The sequence below is a fragment of the Ischnura elegans genome, chromosome 4, assembly GCF_921293095.1.
Source record: "Ischnura elegans chromosome 4, ioIscEleg1.1, whole genome shotgun sequence".
Classification (NCBI taxonomy): domain Eukaryota; kingdom Metazoa; phylum Arthropoda; class Insecta; order Odonata; family Coenagrionidae; genus Ischnura; species Ischnura elegans.
The window spans coordinates 1,143,510-1,157,758 of record NC_060249.1 but is presented as its reverse complement, the minus strand read 5'-3'; the positions used below and the strand labels follow the sequence as shown (position 1 = coordinate 1,157,758).

The window sequence follows — 14,249 nt, the reverse complement described above, 5'->3', positions numbered from 1 at the left end:
TTGCATTTTTTGTCTTCTTTATTGAATGGATAAGTGTTTTTTTCCATATGGATGGAAATACTGAGTTATCAAAAGAGTGATTAAATAATTATAATTGCCCTTCGACATGCAGCATAAGAAATATGGCAATATACAAGCATATCCATAATCAACTACTTGTCTACATGGGCTTAAAACACAGCTAAAACACTAAATTATCATATTAAGTTAATGTCGGTAAATCAGATTGGGATAATAGCTGCTTGACAGTCATTGATTGATGGTGTCTATCTGCTGTGTATTAGAAAGACATCATTTTTAAAAAAAACCACATCATCTGGCAAGGAAAAATCATCTCCATGAAACAAATCCTCAAAAACAACTGTCACCACTTCGGTGCATCCTGCTGGTAGGTTGTGATCCCTTCCTGCAAAACCCAATGAATGGGGTTCATGAGAACATGAAATTGAAGAGATTGTAACGGTAATATTCCTTTTTTATGCTGAGTGTATTTTTATTCGTATGAGTAAGTGTGTTTCAATTGTAATTTTTATCTGTATACTTGTTCGACCACTTGAATTGGCTTGCTGACCAAATGGTGGGCTTAACAATGCAGCAATGTCTCTTGTCCTTCACAGATTGCGGGAGTACATGCGATCTGAGTCAGAGAGGAGTTTTGACGAGGCGCAGGTGCGCAGAGCCAGGATGCAGTCTCTTGGGTTGGCTTATCTGAGTCCTCAGAATAAGTGTGTCGCTCAGAGCTTCCGATACATGCGTAACAAGCCAACTATCATCGCATTCAAGGTGAGGAGATTCATTGATGTAGAAAAGCATCCAAAAGAGCCCTCTTGCTTTATGCATGTGCTCAGGAACTGGATGAACAGAGGTGCGTAGCCAGGGAGGGACATTGAGAGAATGGGGTTGTTAAATGACCACAGAAGCCTCCAGACGAATTTGTATCCACATCCATGAGAAGGGGATATTCTGAAGATATGAGAAACTCAGAGAGAAGAAGAAGAAGAAGTTTAGTCTTGTAAGAGTAGTCACAAAAAGTGTATCTCAGTCTTTCCCTTTGAGAGTCCCTTTGGATGCTTAGGGATCTTACCACCCAGACCCTTCTCTCCTTCATCTCAACTATTTAAAGGTATGAACTTAGATCATGATCGCAGCGCTAAAGTTTTCTTGGAATTTGATGGTGTGAACTTCCACTATCTATGCCCTTAAGATTAAAATTGTTTGGAGAAATGATGTGAATTTCAGAAACATACCCTCTTGAAGACTAAGCCATAATAACGACAACCATTTTGGTAAAAAACCATGAATGACTTTAAATTTCAGAAATATGTTAATGAAATTTATAGCTAAGTAAATGGAATTCATGATTTTCCGATGCATGCAAATTGAGAACAAAATATAAGCAAAGGCAACCCCCTCCGAAGCACTCCACAAAGCAAATTCTAGTCTTACTGGCACATATCCAGAAATATGCCTTGGAGGTATGCCTACCCATTAAAGTGCATAATGTGGGCATTACATTCTCCTCTCGTCTCTCTCCTCTTTCTCTTTCCAGGTGAATTTTGTCTTGCTTTTCGCTTATATTTTTGATCACATTACTTAGCTCATTCTCATTTGGTTTTTGCAGGTTTTATCCAAAGTCTTCTTGTCTGGGTTCTATCTCTATGCCCTTGAAGGCTTTACTCTTGTCAAAAAGAGTGGGAACTTTTTAAGGTATATATTAGCTTGTTCATTGGAGAGTAATTGTTCTTTGTGGATTTTATTCATTAAATTCTATTTGGTTAAAAGAGGATGCTTTTTTCAGGGCTGGTAGATTTTTTAAAAAGCTGTTGGTAAGACGTAGGTAATAGATGAATAAAGTTAATGCAAGTTAATGAAAGGGTTAAAGATTAAGTCACAGATGTATGGCAAGAATTTTCTAGTGATCATATTTAGAGGAGGTTGCCTACCCTGGTGAATATTTAATTCATGTTTATAGTATGACGAGAGGATGAGTAGAAGAAGAGCCTCTTTTGTCTGAATCTTGCCCAATAATAAAGACAAATATTTAATTTATTGGTTGTGATCTGCACTTTAAACTTGACATCACTGACCAAGATTTTGATGAGTGTCCATCACTTTGAAGGTGTCAAAATCCAGCAAAGTAGCAAAGCAACAAATGACATAATTGGGTCAGGGGAAAAAATTCTATGTTTAACTGAAGCAAAACTCACAAAAGCATGGTAATAAAAAATAGGTGAGGAACTAGGTTGGGCAGAGGGCAAAGGATTGTTTGGTGACTCACAGAGAATTTAGGCATTTGAAGAATGTCTAATTTCTGCCTTTTACTGCCACCGAGCCGATGTATAGGCCCTTGCTGGTTGTGCGAAAACTGCCAGGGGCCAATTTATTGGCCTGAATTTTACTTTTTTTTCGTGATTGTGACCTTTTCAATGGCTGTGATTTATGTAAACCCCCATAATCTATCTATGGTCATAAGATATAAATATATCTTAAGAATTGGGAAAAAAATTTAGGCGTATTAATTAAAATTAAGTAGCTGAAAAATTTTTAAATATGAAATGTTGCTAATTCCAGGATATAAAGCCTTGGCAGTCTTCGTGCATCCCACCTGAAATAGGCTGCTGCAGTAAAAGGGTTTAAGTGTAGATTATTAATATTCTAGTCTATTTCTTTCACCATAGTGATGGAAAAGTGAATTTGATTGGTCTCGTTTTTATTGTTGCCTGAAGCATCACCTCATATAAAGCGGTTTTCCTCATTTTTGGTGCTCGTCTGTTTGGTTGCAGACGCCAAGCCAGGATGATGAGGGTAGCGGAGGTGCAGCAGGCACTGTTGCCAGCGCAAAGGCTAGGAGGAAGTCACCAGCGGCAGCGCAGCAGCCGCGCAAGGGCAGCTTCCCCGAGGCGGTGGCTGAGGAGGGGCGTGCGTTTGCCATGAAGCGGCTGGAGAGTCAGGGACCCATGCTTTACACGGCAACAACAGAGGGTGCAGTTGGGGGGAAGGGTCTGCAGTTGGATTACCCCGTGGGAAAGCCGTTGGAGGTATGTTCGTCTCTCTTCCTCCTTCGGACACTCTTCCCCTTCAGATGCTGCCATGGTGATATGTACTTGTCATGTCCACTTTTGACTTTTATTTTCATTCTTGTATTTGAAAAAAAATGTAATTTAAGGATGAAATGACAAACCTTTTCATTGTATTCCTTGATGCTGATGATAAGTGGTGCATCAGCAATGTCTTTTTTCACTCTCACCATGTGTTTATTGTGTGAAAAACAATTGTTCATTGGCCATCAGACATCTTAAGGTCGATATACTTGATGCTATGTTTTGCCAACCTTTTAGTATGAGTAGCTTGGTGAGGTCCCTCTTTCCTGATTGGTCATGGAGAGTTTGTATTTTATTGACCAATGGCCTTAGAATAGTGATAAAATAGTTTCTTCCAGATGTTGTGCAGGCCTCAATGATAAAATTACATATGTATATGCCAGTTGATTTCTATTGCCTTATGAGTCCAAGAAAATAGCAGGATTCTTTGTAATAACTTTAGCCTTCTCCAAGTTAATGCCCCATCCTGGTTCAGAACACTTATGTTCTGCCATGGCTGAAAGGTTCTCAGCTCTCCTTGTACTTCCAATGGAAGACATTTCCCGACTGCTTGTCATTTCATACAATGTGGTCTTCTTCACAAATACGATGCAAATGGAATGCAGCTTGAAATTGGAAAAAAATCAGCCAACATAATGACTTGTTCCAACACTCTCGAGACGATTTTAAGCATGAGCCACCTGTCTTGTACAACTATTAACATCCTCAGGAGCAAACATGCTGGGCATGAATATTACAATGGAAGATTCTTCAGTCGCCTGCTAATATTACTGCTGCCAACTGCACATTGAAATTTGTTTGCAATAGTCACCACGTACGTCGCAGAGTGATCCAAACCTCACAGGGAAACTGGATACGATCACTTCTGTTAGCTAAAATTTTTTTGGTGAAAAAATCAAATTCAAAACTTTTCAATTCTATTCCCTGTGAGTGAAAATACTCTTTTGCCAATACTGTGATAAAATGGATCCCTTTGCACTTATTGCCCTGCTGAGGATATTTTTGAAGACCTATTAAAATCTCCCAAAGTGAGTGGCGACTTGTATCACGCTTCTGTGGGATGGACTGGGCCCACTATATTGCGTTTGTGGGCTAGTTTGAATAGCACACTGCGAGCAGAGGCAAAATCTGGGCTGAGGGCATACTATTCACACAAGTGGCAGGCAGGCATTGAAGGCAGTGGTGTGGCACATTGGGGCCACTCACTTTGATGTGTTTGGCTGGGCACATGGAAATGTGTGATCGCAGTTGTATGCACGGAGGAATTCAAAAGGGGAGGAAGAGTTCTCGGGTTTCCAGCTGGATCCAAGGGTTTTTCTGCACCTTTTAATTCAAAAGTATTGCAGCGAATGGAGTGGTGACAATTTTGCCGCAGTTTGGAAATGGAGTTTCGGTATTTTCTATAGTACCAGTAGGAAGGAAATTAGAATAACACTCCCATCTCCCGCAACATTGTTTTAGCTACATGATTAAAGGGAAATGTGTGTGGGATATTTGCAATGTTGAATTCCACATGAATTGTGCAGCTCATGCTAATTAATAGATACATCTCCACAACTTCAATTTACTTTCTCTCGTAAATTATCCGATCTGTAAAAGTTCATTCACTTACAAATAATGACTTTGCATTTTGATGAGAGTTAATGTACGCAAAATATTTAAAAGACCTACTGCAACATCATTGCAAATAATTTCACCGTGTGTTCAAATTCAGTTTGATTTAGTGATACTAGTAGACTGGTTTGTTCCTATGCAGGACTTAAGGAAACTCATAACGATACACTTTTTTTAGTCAGTGAGAGAATTGGCATAGCGTTAAAGCTTCGGGTAATCCAGTCACACAAATGTGGTGTTTCAACTGTATTTGAGTGCATATTTCTTCATTGATACAAAATGGCAATAAGTCATTTTTCTTATCTACTTAAATAGTTGCTTAAGTTGCAGACAACGGAATGCTTCGTTTACATGTGCGCTTTATTATAATTTTGGATTGCTTTGACTCTCAGTGGAGAACGATGTCCTAAGTAATGAGAGGGATTTAAACAGTACGTAATGGATATCAGGAGACCACATTAAGAAATCCCTGCTGTCGTGCATTTTGTGATTCCGTAATGAAGTAATAAGCTGTTTTCGCTGCTGTGCAACTATTATTATGCTTCAGGATAGCGCGCTCTGGAACATGATCCAAAGGAAACTTAATCTTCAGATGGTTATCCAATGTCTTTTCCTTTTTGATTTAATAAATTAGATAATAAGTGAAAACACAATTTGGAGAAGAACTTCACCTTGTTTCTCACTCAGAAATGTGCTACCTTTTGAAGAACAAGTTCTTTATTGATGCCGCAGCATCCAGTACCTAAAGCCATAAATAAATAAAACAATAAGCTTATAGCAAAGCTCGGAATGATGTGTTCTCTCGAGCTGGAGTACGTCTGGGTTTTATGATCCAGAGAGGGTTGGTTTTGTTGGGTTGGGGCAGAAGGGGAAACCCGGAAAGGGGTGGGTTTTCTTCGAATCGTCACCATAGGGAGGGGGGGGAGATTGCTGAAGCATGCTCTCAGTTTGTGGGGGAAGGGGTTGTGGATTACATCACCTTCTGCTCACTGCTTGCAGGTGTTGTTTGTAGGGAGGGGTTGGGGGGAAAGGTGAATCTTTCATTGTGCCGTACGCAACACAGATAAACCCCGAAAACGGGAATTGTGGGAGGAAGGGGGAAACACTTTACACTCACATCTAAATCTACAAAATACCCTGCGAGCCACCTCTTGGGTGTTTGGCAGGGGGTGATCAATCACCAGCATACAGTATGCAATTGGACTCCCACATGCACACCCCTCGGTCCAAAAAACGTCATGCATACTAACAAATTATACAATAATAATTAAATTCAATAACATGCCATAATTTTTAAGCTAGTTGGCTACACTACCAGGTCATCTAATCTATTTATGAATTCTAACGCTGCCGTTATAATCTCTTATTAATGGTGGAAAAAAGACATTCTGAATCAGTGTGATCTACATCTGTCTATCTCTCTTATTTTATTTGTATGATCTGATCTTCTGTAGTTTGTTGGTATCCGCAAGATATGGCTAACTTCATTAGAAAAGACACTGCTCTTGAATTTATCTAAAATATTTAGTCTATTTTTCAATTTATGGTCTGACAGAGATTCCCATCTGAGTTATTTTAAGAGTTTAGTTACACTAACAAGACTATCGTAACGACCTTTCACGTACCTGGCAGCTCTTCTTTGCACTTGTTCTAACTCTGTTATTAAGCCTATTTCATGAGGGTCCCAAACACTGGCAGCGTATTCTAAATTGGGTATAAGAAGGGAAAAGTAGCTAATTTCTCTCACTTTGTTGTCCCACTTTCCTAATATTCTTTTAACAAAACCCATTTTACGATTAGCTTGACTGGTTATTTCCTGAATATGTTTATTCCACGATAGGCCATAATTGAGTCTAACTCCTAGATATTTCACAGATTGAACTGCCTTTAATTGAGTGCCCCAAATGATATAGCTACATTGTGGCAAGTTATTCTTCTTCCAGAAATACATCACTACGCATTTTTTCAAATTTAATTCTAACTGCCAAACATTGCTCTATGCTTGAATAGCAGCAAGCTCTTTCCTTAGTTCATCCCTATCTTTGTTGGAACGGATTTCCCTGTAAACTAAAGCATTGTCTGCAAATAACCATAGCTTACTGTTTACTACTTCACCAATGTCGTTTATATAAAGAAGGAATAGGAGTGGGCCAATGACACTACCCTTAGGGACACCAGAAGTGACTCTAACCTCATTGGAGACTGCACCGTCTAATACTACTCTTTGCAAGCGGTACTACTCTTTGCTCAAAAGTTCTCTTATCCAGGAAATGACATCTTCATCTAGGCCATAAGATTTCAGCTTTTTTACTAACTCTCCATGGGGTATTTTATGAAATGCTTTGTTGAAATCAAGAACAATCGTGTTTACTGGTCTGTTGTCCTCTCCAGAGACTAAAATATTTTGGGCGAAAAGCGCTCACTGAGTTTCGCATGATTTACTTTTCCTGACTCAATGCTGAGATCTCATCAACAAGTTTTGCGCATCTAGGTGTTTCATTACTGAGCTGACTACGATATGTTCAAGGACTTTGCATGAGATTGACGTTAAAGATATCGGTCTGTAGTTAGATGACTGTTCCTTGTCTCCATATTTGAATATTGGTGTAACATTAGCATTTTTCTAGTCATTAGGTACTTCGTGTTGCTTCATGGGTTTATTGAATATTAACTTCGAGAAGGGGGCAATTTCAAACTCTCTCTCTCTCAAGTGGACTTCAAATTAGCATACAGAACTGTGAATTTATTTAGTTTCAAGCGTGAATAAATGAGTTCATTAATTTATCTTTTAAATGTATTGTATTGTCCTCATATGTTTGTCTGCAGCATATTGATGCACGCACACTTTTGGCTGTACGACACCAGTCACCTCATGCTGTCACATATCACTGCGTAGCAAACTTCATTTACCAGATGGATGGAATGACAAAGAAACTTACCTCTTCCTCAAATTTAAATGATTTTATGTCCCGCGATGTTTGTCAATACCAAGCTTATGGATTTCGATGTGTTAACGTTACTTTTGCGGCAAATTAACTGGATGTCATTTTTTTGGGATATCTTCTAGGTCAGTATGTTGATGGGGATTCCTTCATTTTGCAGTCCAAATGGTCTCATTATTTCACCATGGTGAAATGCATTTATTTTTCAGGTCAGTCAGTGGTTTGAGGAGATTATAGGAAGAATGGTTGTGATTTTATCGGCTTCAAAAGATATGGTTTACGAGATAATATACCCAATAGTTTGAATCATGCTGCCAGACTGTATTTCCCCAAAATAGACGTAAATCACCTAAAAATGTCCTTGCACGGCTATTGTAATTATTTGACAAGGGGTGTGGAACGACTTAGCCACACCAACTTTAATTAAAAAGTTCACGTGGTGATGGAGCCTTTGGACAGCAGAGGTATGAGACTCTGGCCTACCTCCCTATGTATTTTATAATGAAATGATTGAATTCTTTTAACATTGAGTCATCTGCTATCAACCTATGTAATCTGCTAATACTTAACTATGCAGCACTCTTTTCCTAGCATGTGTAAAAATGTGTGATTACAGCTAACATCAGCAATTGGAAACCTGTCCATCCTGGGTGAGTGCTACTACATATTACAATCATTTTCCACTTTGCATATTCTGAGTTTTGTTGTCCTACATGTACATTCTGCATGCATTCAAGTTAGTAGGTATTCTAAATATGCATACTGAATCAGTGGCAGACACAGATGGGGGGTGTGTCGCTCCAAACATTGTAAAACCACAATAGGGAAATTGCATACTTTTTATAAACAGTATGCTGATATACTACAGTAAACACTTAGTACCGCAATATACTTTTTTCCGCTTAAAATTCAGTTTTTACCCTAGAAAATGACTCCCAAAAGTCTCCCGAGTTTCGCGGGCTAAAAAATACCGCCCCCACTAATCTTTGGCCGTGACGTCATAGTTCAGTACGAGTCCAAGATCCAAGCCCAGTAACTGCAGGTTTGGAAGAGCCACGTTGCGTTTAAAGGAGAACATGGCTGAAATAAGGAAAAATTACAAGTGGTGCATTGTTCCTCTGTGCAATAACACCCCAGAAAAAATTTTCGTCTGCATTCCCACGGAGGAAATTAGAAGAAAAGCCTCGATGCATATGCATATGCCGTCTGTCGGGATGAGCGTTACGGAAAAATAAGAGTATAATAAACGGAATGATAAACCCGTGTGCTATGTGAGCGAAGATAACTTTAATATAAATAATATATCCATATTTCATTGACTGAATAACTTGAAACAGATTTTTCGATAATTCGGCCGCCGTAGAATAAAAACTCAACTTCACAACAAAAATCGAGATAGGTGTTTCTCGATGGTTATGATGGACTCAAATTATTTATGGCACTTGTTCAATTTCAGTTACGGAAGGACATAGAAAATTCCATGATGTTTAAAATCAAGAGAGGAAATATGATAATGTAGAGCAATGTTGACCCTCATGCATTCGAGTGCCAGCCAAGAAGACAGCGTTTTCTTCTACTGTCGGCGTCAAAATGATGTGCCGCAGTACTTTGCAAATTTATACCCTGGCTTCACTGCATGCTATAATAATGAACTATATGTCATTTTAAAGGAAATTTTATCCTAAATTCTGATTTATTTTATTACAAAAAAATTGAAAAATGTATAGACACGGCCAGTGCAATATAAATGACTCCGCGCACCGAAAAATTAGCCGTTTTGTCAACTTCATGAACTTTGCAACTCAACCTAAGGAAAACTACTACGTCTACAGCATTCATCTTCCACATTAATTTACACTCATCAGTGCGGATTAATGAAATGGCTTTTGGGTATTTTTAGAACTTATATTTTGTTATAAATTAATGAAAATATTTAAACATCGTCTTGTCCCAAAGATAAAGGAAGTTGTAGATGGAAAAAGAATGGAATCCAGAGGTGGTCACAAAAAATGAATCGCAGCATTCTTTGATTTTATTCTACGCCGGCTTGCTTTTCAGAAAAAGTTGAGTCACAATGGGGAATGTTCCGCGGCCCTTGATTTGGAAACTGTGGAGATAGAGGAAGACGTGTGGATCAGCAATTTCCATTTAGTTGGTTGTCAGGATAAACCAAGGATCTATTTAAAGGTTGTTAGGCTATCGTATAAAGATAGGACTGATGTGCACCACAGGGGAAATGGGATGTTTGAGGGAAAGTCAAACCCAAAGTTGCCCAAAGAATGTGCAGTTCTATGTTGCTCTTTCCCAGTTAAAACCAAATAGAAATTGGATTGGGATGATATTTTCACCACGGGTTCCAGTGATAGTGAGAGTGCAGGTGATCATGGTCATCGTCGAAGGTCATCCCTCTAGGATTTCCGATACGGAATTTTTAAGTGACAACCGATCGCAATGACGATGAGCTCGCCTTTAGAGTAGGTTTCAGATATATCGTGAGAAAAGCTCCCAAAATGTATTAAAAACTCTGTTTGGAAAATATTAAAATTTTAATGTTACTTTAGGAAGGCCTTCTAATTACAAAAGTAACTTATTAACACCTGAAGACGTTGTATTTATTACATTAATCGAAATGCGATTGACCGATTCTTTCTGCAGAATAGGAAGTGGTTTCGGGGTTTTGAGTTACAAGATGGTATATTGTGTTGGAAGTTCGTCTATATTATCGCTACTAAATTGAAACATTAATAGTCTGGCTTCCTCAGAGCTTCCTGTCGCCCTCCAGGCAAGGTATTTTTAAGTTGAAAGTATCATCGACAGCTTCGAGGTGGAAATAAGTTCACCGTAAGACTCTCTACCGGACTGCCAAAAGAATACACATTTCACATGAGTATACGCTTTCGCCAATGTTATACGCAAGTCTCACTTTGTTATGAACTATAAAACATTTCAGATGCACATCGGTTGGATCCTTTAATTGCGACGATGTTGCCCGGGCGACCACCATATCGAATTCCCATCGTAAAAAATGCCCCAGATATGATACGCTAAATTTTTTTCGCGTATAGAAGCCGATATTCGCTTTTAACATTGTTTCTTATGGGATATATGTTTCGATTAACGTCATTTCGTTTATCGCCACATTTTTCAGGAACGTTAAACGAGGACTCACTGTACTGGAACAAAGAAATGCCTCACAACCAAGCCGTCGCTTGTGTCCAAATGCCTATGCTGCTTCCTTCGCTTCCTCGTACTGAACTATGACGTCAATTTGCCGCTAGCCAATCATCGGGCGTTTTCGAGTCCCACTCGTATTTGAAAATTCTCTTGAACTTTAATGAATAAAATATCGCTAACGACATCAAAAAGTAATAAAACCTTTTCACTGTGAAACGCAAACATGTATTTCTACATGATTTTGGAGCTCACAACTGTTTCTGAAATGTATGCAAGTTCCCTATTGCACTTTTTTATATCGTAAGATATTGTCTTTTATATGTTCATAATGAGTTTAAATAAAACTTTCTTCATCTTTGCAACATGGCTTGATTAATTTTTTATTACGATAAAAGTAAAGGTAGCTCAAGGTATCCTTTGCACCCCCCATTGAGTTTTTTCTGTGTCCTCTACTGTACGGAATGCAATATAATAATATGGTAGTCACACTCACTCTAGTTTGGGCTAATTGACAAATGGCAACTGCATGAGCTTTATGATTCAAATTCTGGTTGAATGGAAGCATATAATTAGTTAAGCAGTTTGTTTATGAACTTATACTGCATGAATTACGAAGATTCAGTCTTTTTTGATTGCTCTGCTATGTGCAGAGGGGGGATGGGCCATGTATCCTGTCCCCCCCTTTAAAATTGAAGAAGATAATTTAAGTTCGCCTAAAAACTGGAAAAATTGAAGATTCCTCTCCATAAATTTAGGTTCAGGCAAACGTCACGGCAGCCAATTGCCATGAAGGAAAGCCATCTTTTTTCGCAAACGTTTCTGCCGAGTGGAAATATTGATCAATGAATTTCTGACCTCCATGGTATCGCACAACAATCTATATTTACAACAGAAAGTTGCATTAGGGTGTCTGCAACACTTCTCATTATTATTTTTAGCCTGATGTTAACTTTCCACCTATAAAACGTTTTTTGAGAGCAGAGCAGACGGCATTGGCTTACGTAAGGTACTATCATTTCCAATAATACGTAGACACCCATGAGCTCCACTTAATTAATGTGGTCAGGTCGGTATAAACATAGAAGGTTGGCACATGAGGTAACCTGAATCCATAACCCGTACGCCACCAAGAGCAGACGAGGAGGGATGCCAGTGCGACCGCACTTGCAAGACAGGAGTCAAACTCCACAAGCTAAAGGCCCAGGGAATCGAATGCACAGAGGATAATCATGATCACGCACAGGTTGACCCATGGGAGTGTTTTTTTCGGGCTCCGTGTCGAGGTTTTTCCTCTCTTTGGATTCATATTTGGACTCAATGTTTACAAGACATATAGATATGGCTCCATGGCTCAGTAGTTTTGTTTCACGCACATTTGTTGCAATAAAGTTTTGGGAGGGTTCGAATCCGATGTAAGTAATTATGATTTTTTTATTGTGTAAAAGAATCATTCTTAACATCTACATAATAGACTTAGTTGACTCAGTAAATAATAAAGGAATACATTTGTTGAAATAATGACCATCTATGCTAACATATTTATTTCTAATTGTAAGCAGAGTCATTCACTGAGAGGAAATTAGCAGAGGAAGTGGCAGAGGTTGTATCTTCATGTCCTTTTGGCTAATTACTGTCCAATATCAGTTGATAAAAATTCCTACTTATATTAATTTCAAATCTCATCAAAGCACCAGATACACCCGTAGTTAAAATCATTTTGATGACCATATTATTATTATAGTATTCTAATGATTAAGGTAGGTTTCCCTGGAGTGCTAAAGAAGTAATCTGGGAGCCTCCCTTTCCTTCCAGTGCTGCCTTCTTCAATTCACTGTAAGGCCAAATCCTTTTCATTCTATTTAAAAGTCCTATTTTCTTCCTTCCCCTCCCTTGTTTACCTATCATTCAACGCTCTAACACTGTTTTCAACATACCCTACCCGCTAAGTACTCCTCCCATCTATACCTTCTGTCTCCTCTGTATCTCATCTAAAGGTTTTCTCTCCTCGCCAACCATATCCAGCACTTCGTCGTTCCTTTTCCTCTCTGTCCATTTCACCCTCTCCATTCTTCTCCATACCCACATCTCGAATGCCTCCAATCTTCTCTTGTCTTCTTTCCTCAGTGTCCACATTTCCGCACTGTAGAGAGCTACACTCCAAATCAAACTCTTCACTAACCTTTCCTTTAAACTCTTACATAACGATCATCTCAGAAGCCCCTTCCTTCATGAATGCCTCCTTTGCTAGTGCAATTCCCTTCCTGATGTCCTTAATACTGTATCCGTTCTCCTCTAATGTGCTGCCTAAATATTTGAATTGCTCTAACTGCTCAAGTTTTTCCCCACCAACTTCTATCTTGAGTCTCACATTCCTTGCTCGCGATACTTTACAAAACCGCATTACCTTAGTCTTCTTGTGATTAATCCTCATCCCATACTCCTCGCACAGCTCGTCTGACGCATCCACTAGAGCCTGTAGTCCCCTCGCTGACTGGGTAATAAGCTCCTGAACATCCGCAAACCTTAATAATGTGAACATAATTACTCCAAATTTCACTACAGCTTCCAACTCGTCCCACGCTTCTCTTACCATCTCCTCAGCGTATACGTTAAAGAGCAGCAGCGATAGAGGACAGCCTTGCCTCACACCTCGGCCAATGCTTGCCCACCCAGATTCTCTGTCCGCCACCCTCACTTGCGCAATCTGGGCTATATACAGATTACGAATTAGTCGTCTATCTCTCCAATCTATACCTATTCTCTTGAGGATATCCAATGACTTTACCCAGTCCACCCTATCAAATGCCTTCTCAAAATCCACGAAACAGGCATACACATCCTGGTCATATTATAGATTCCTCTCCACGAGGGGCCTCATTATCGGAAGTGCATCAAGAGTTGACTTCTTTCTGTTTGTTTGCTTCTAAATGTTTAAATGTTTCTAAAACCAAACTTATCATCGCCCAAATACTCGTTTGCCCTGGCCTCCATTCGTCTGTTCAGTATCCTCAGTACCACTTTTTCCGCTTACGATATTAGGCTGATAGTCCCATAAACTCCGCATTCCACAGCTTTCAATTCTTTAGCGGTAGCGGAATTAAAACCGTCTTCTACGGCTTCTACGGCTCCTACCCTTCGACCTATCTGGCATACGTGGCCCTATCGGGAATAATTGCGAATTAATCCCGCCATTGCAGCTCTAGCGGTCAAATGAATGCGCAAGCCTTTCTACACCGACAAGGTTGTAGCCCAAGGGAAAGTTGATGACCCTAGAGTAAGAAAAATAATTGGAATTCGAAAGATAATTATAGTTTTTAAATTTATTGTATTTCATCATTGCAAAATCACGGATTAGCCTGAATATAAAGTTTGTAGACATGAGTTACTATTACTTCGGTCATCAGTCTATAATTCTTAA

General features: G+C 39.2%; 1 protein-coding gene across 1 annotated transcript in view; it reads left to right on the top strand.

Annotated features, from left to right (window-relative positions):
- Positions 1–14,249, top strand: part of LOC124156976 (NADPH oxidase 5) — a 214,222-nt gene that overhangs the window by 176,261 nt on the left and 23,712 nt on the right. The window contains exons 15-16 of the mRNA XM_046531419.1: positions 618–783; positions 2,784–3,038. Coding sequence (XP_046387375.1) covers positions 618–783; positions 2,784–3,038 — 421 coding nt within the window. The remainder of the gene's footprint in view (positions 1–617; positions 784–2,783; positions 3,039–14,249) is intronic.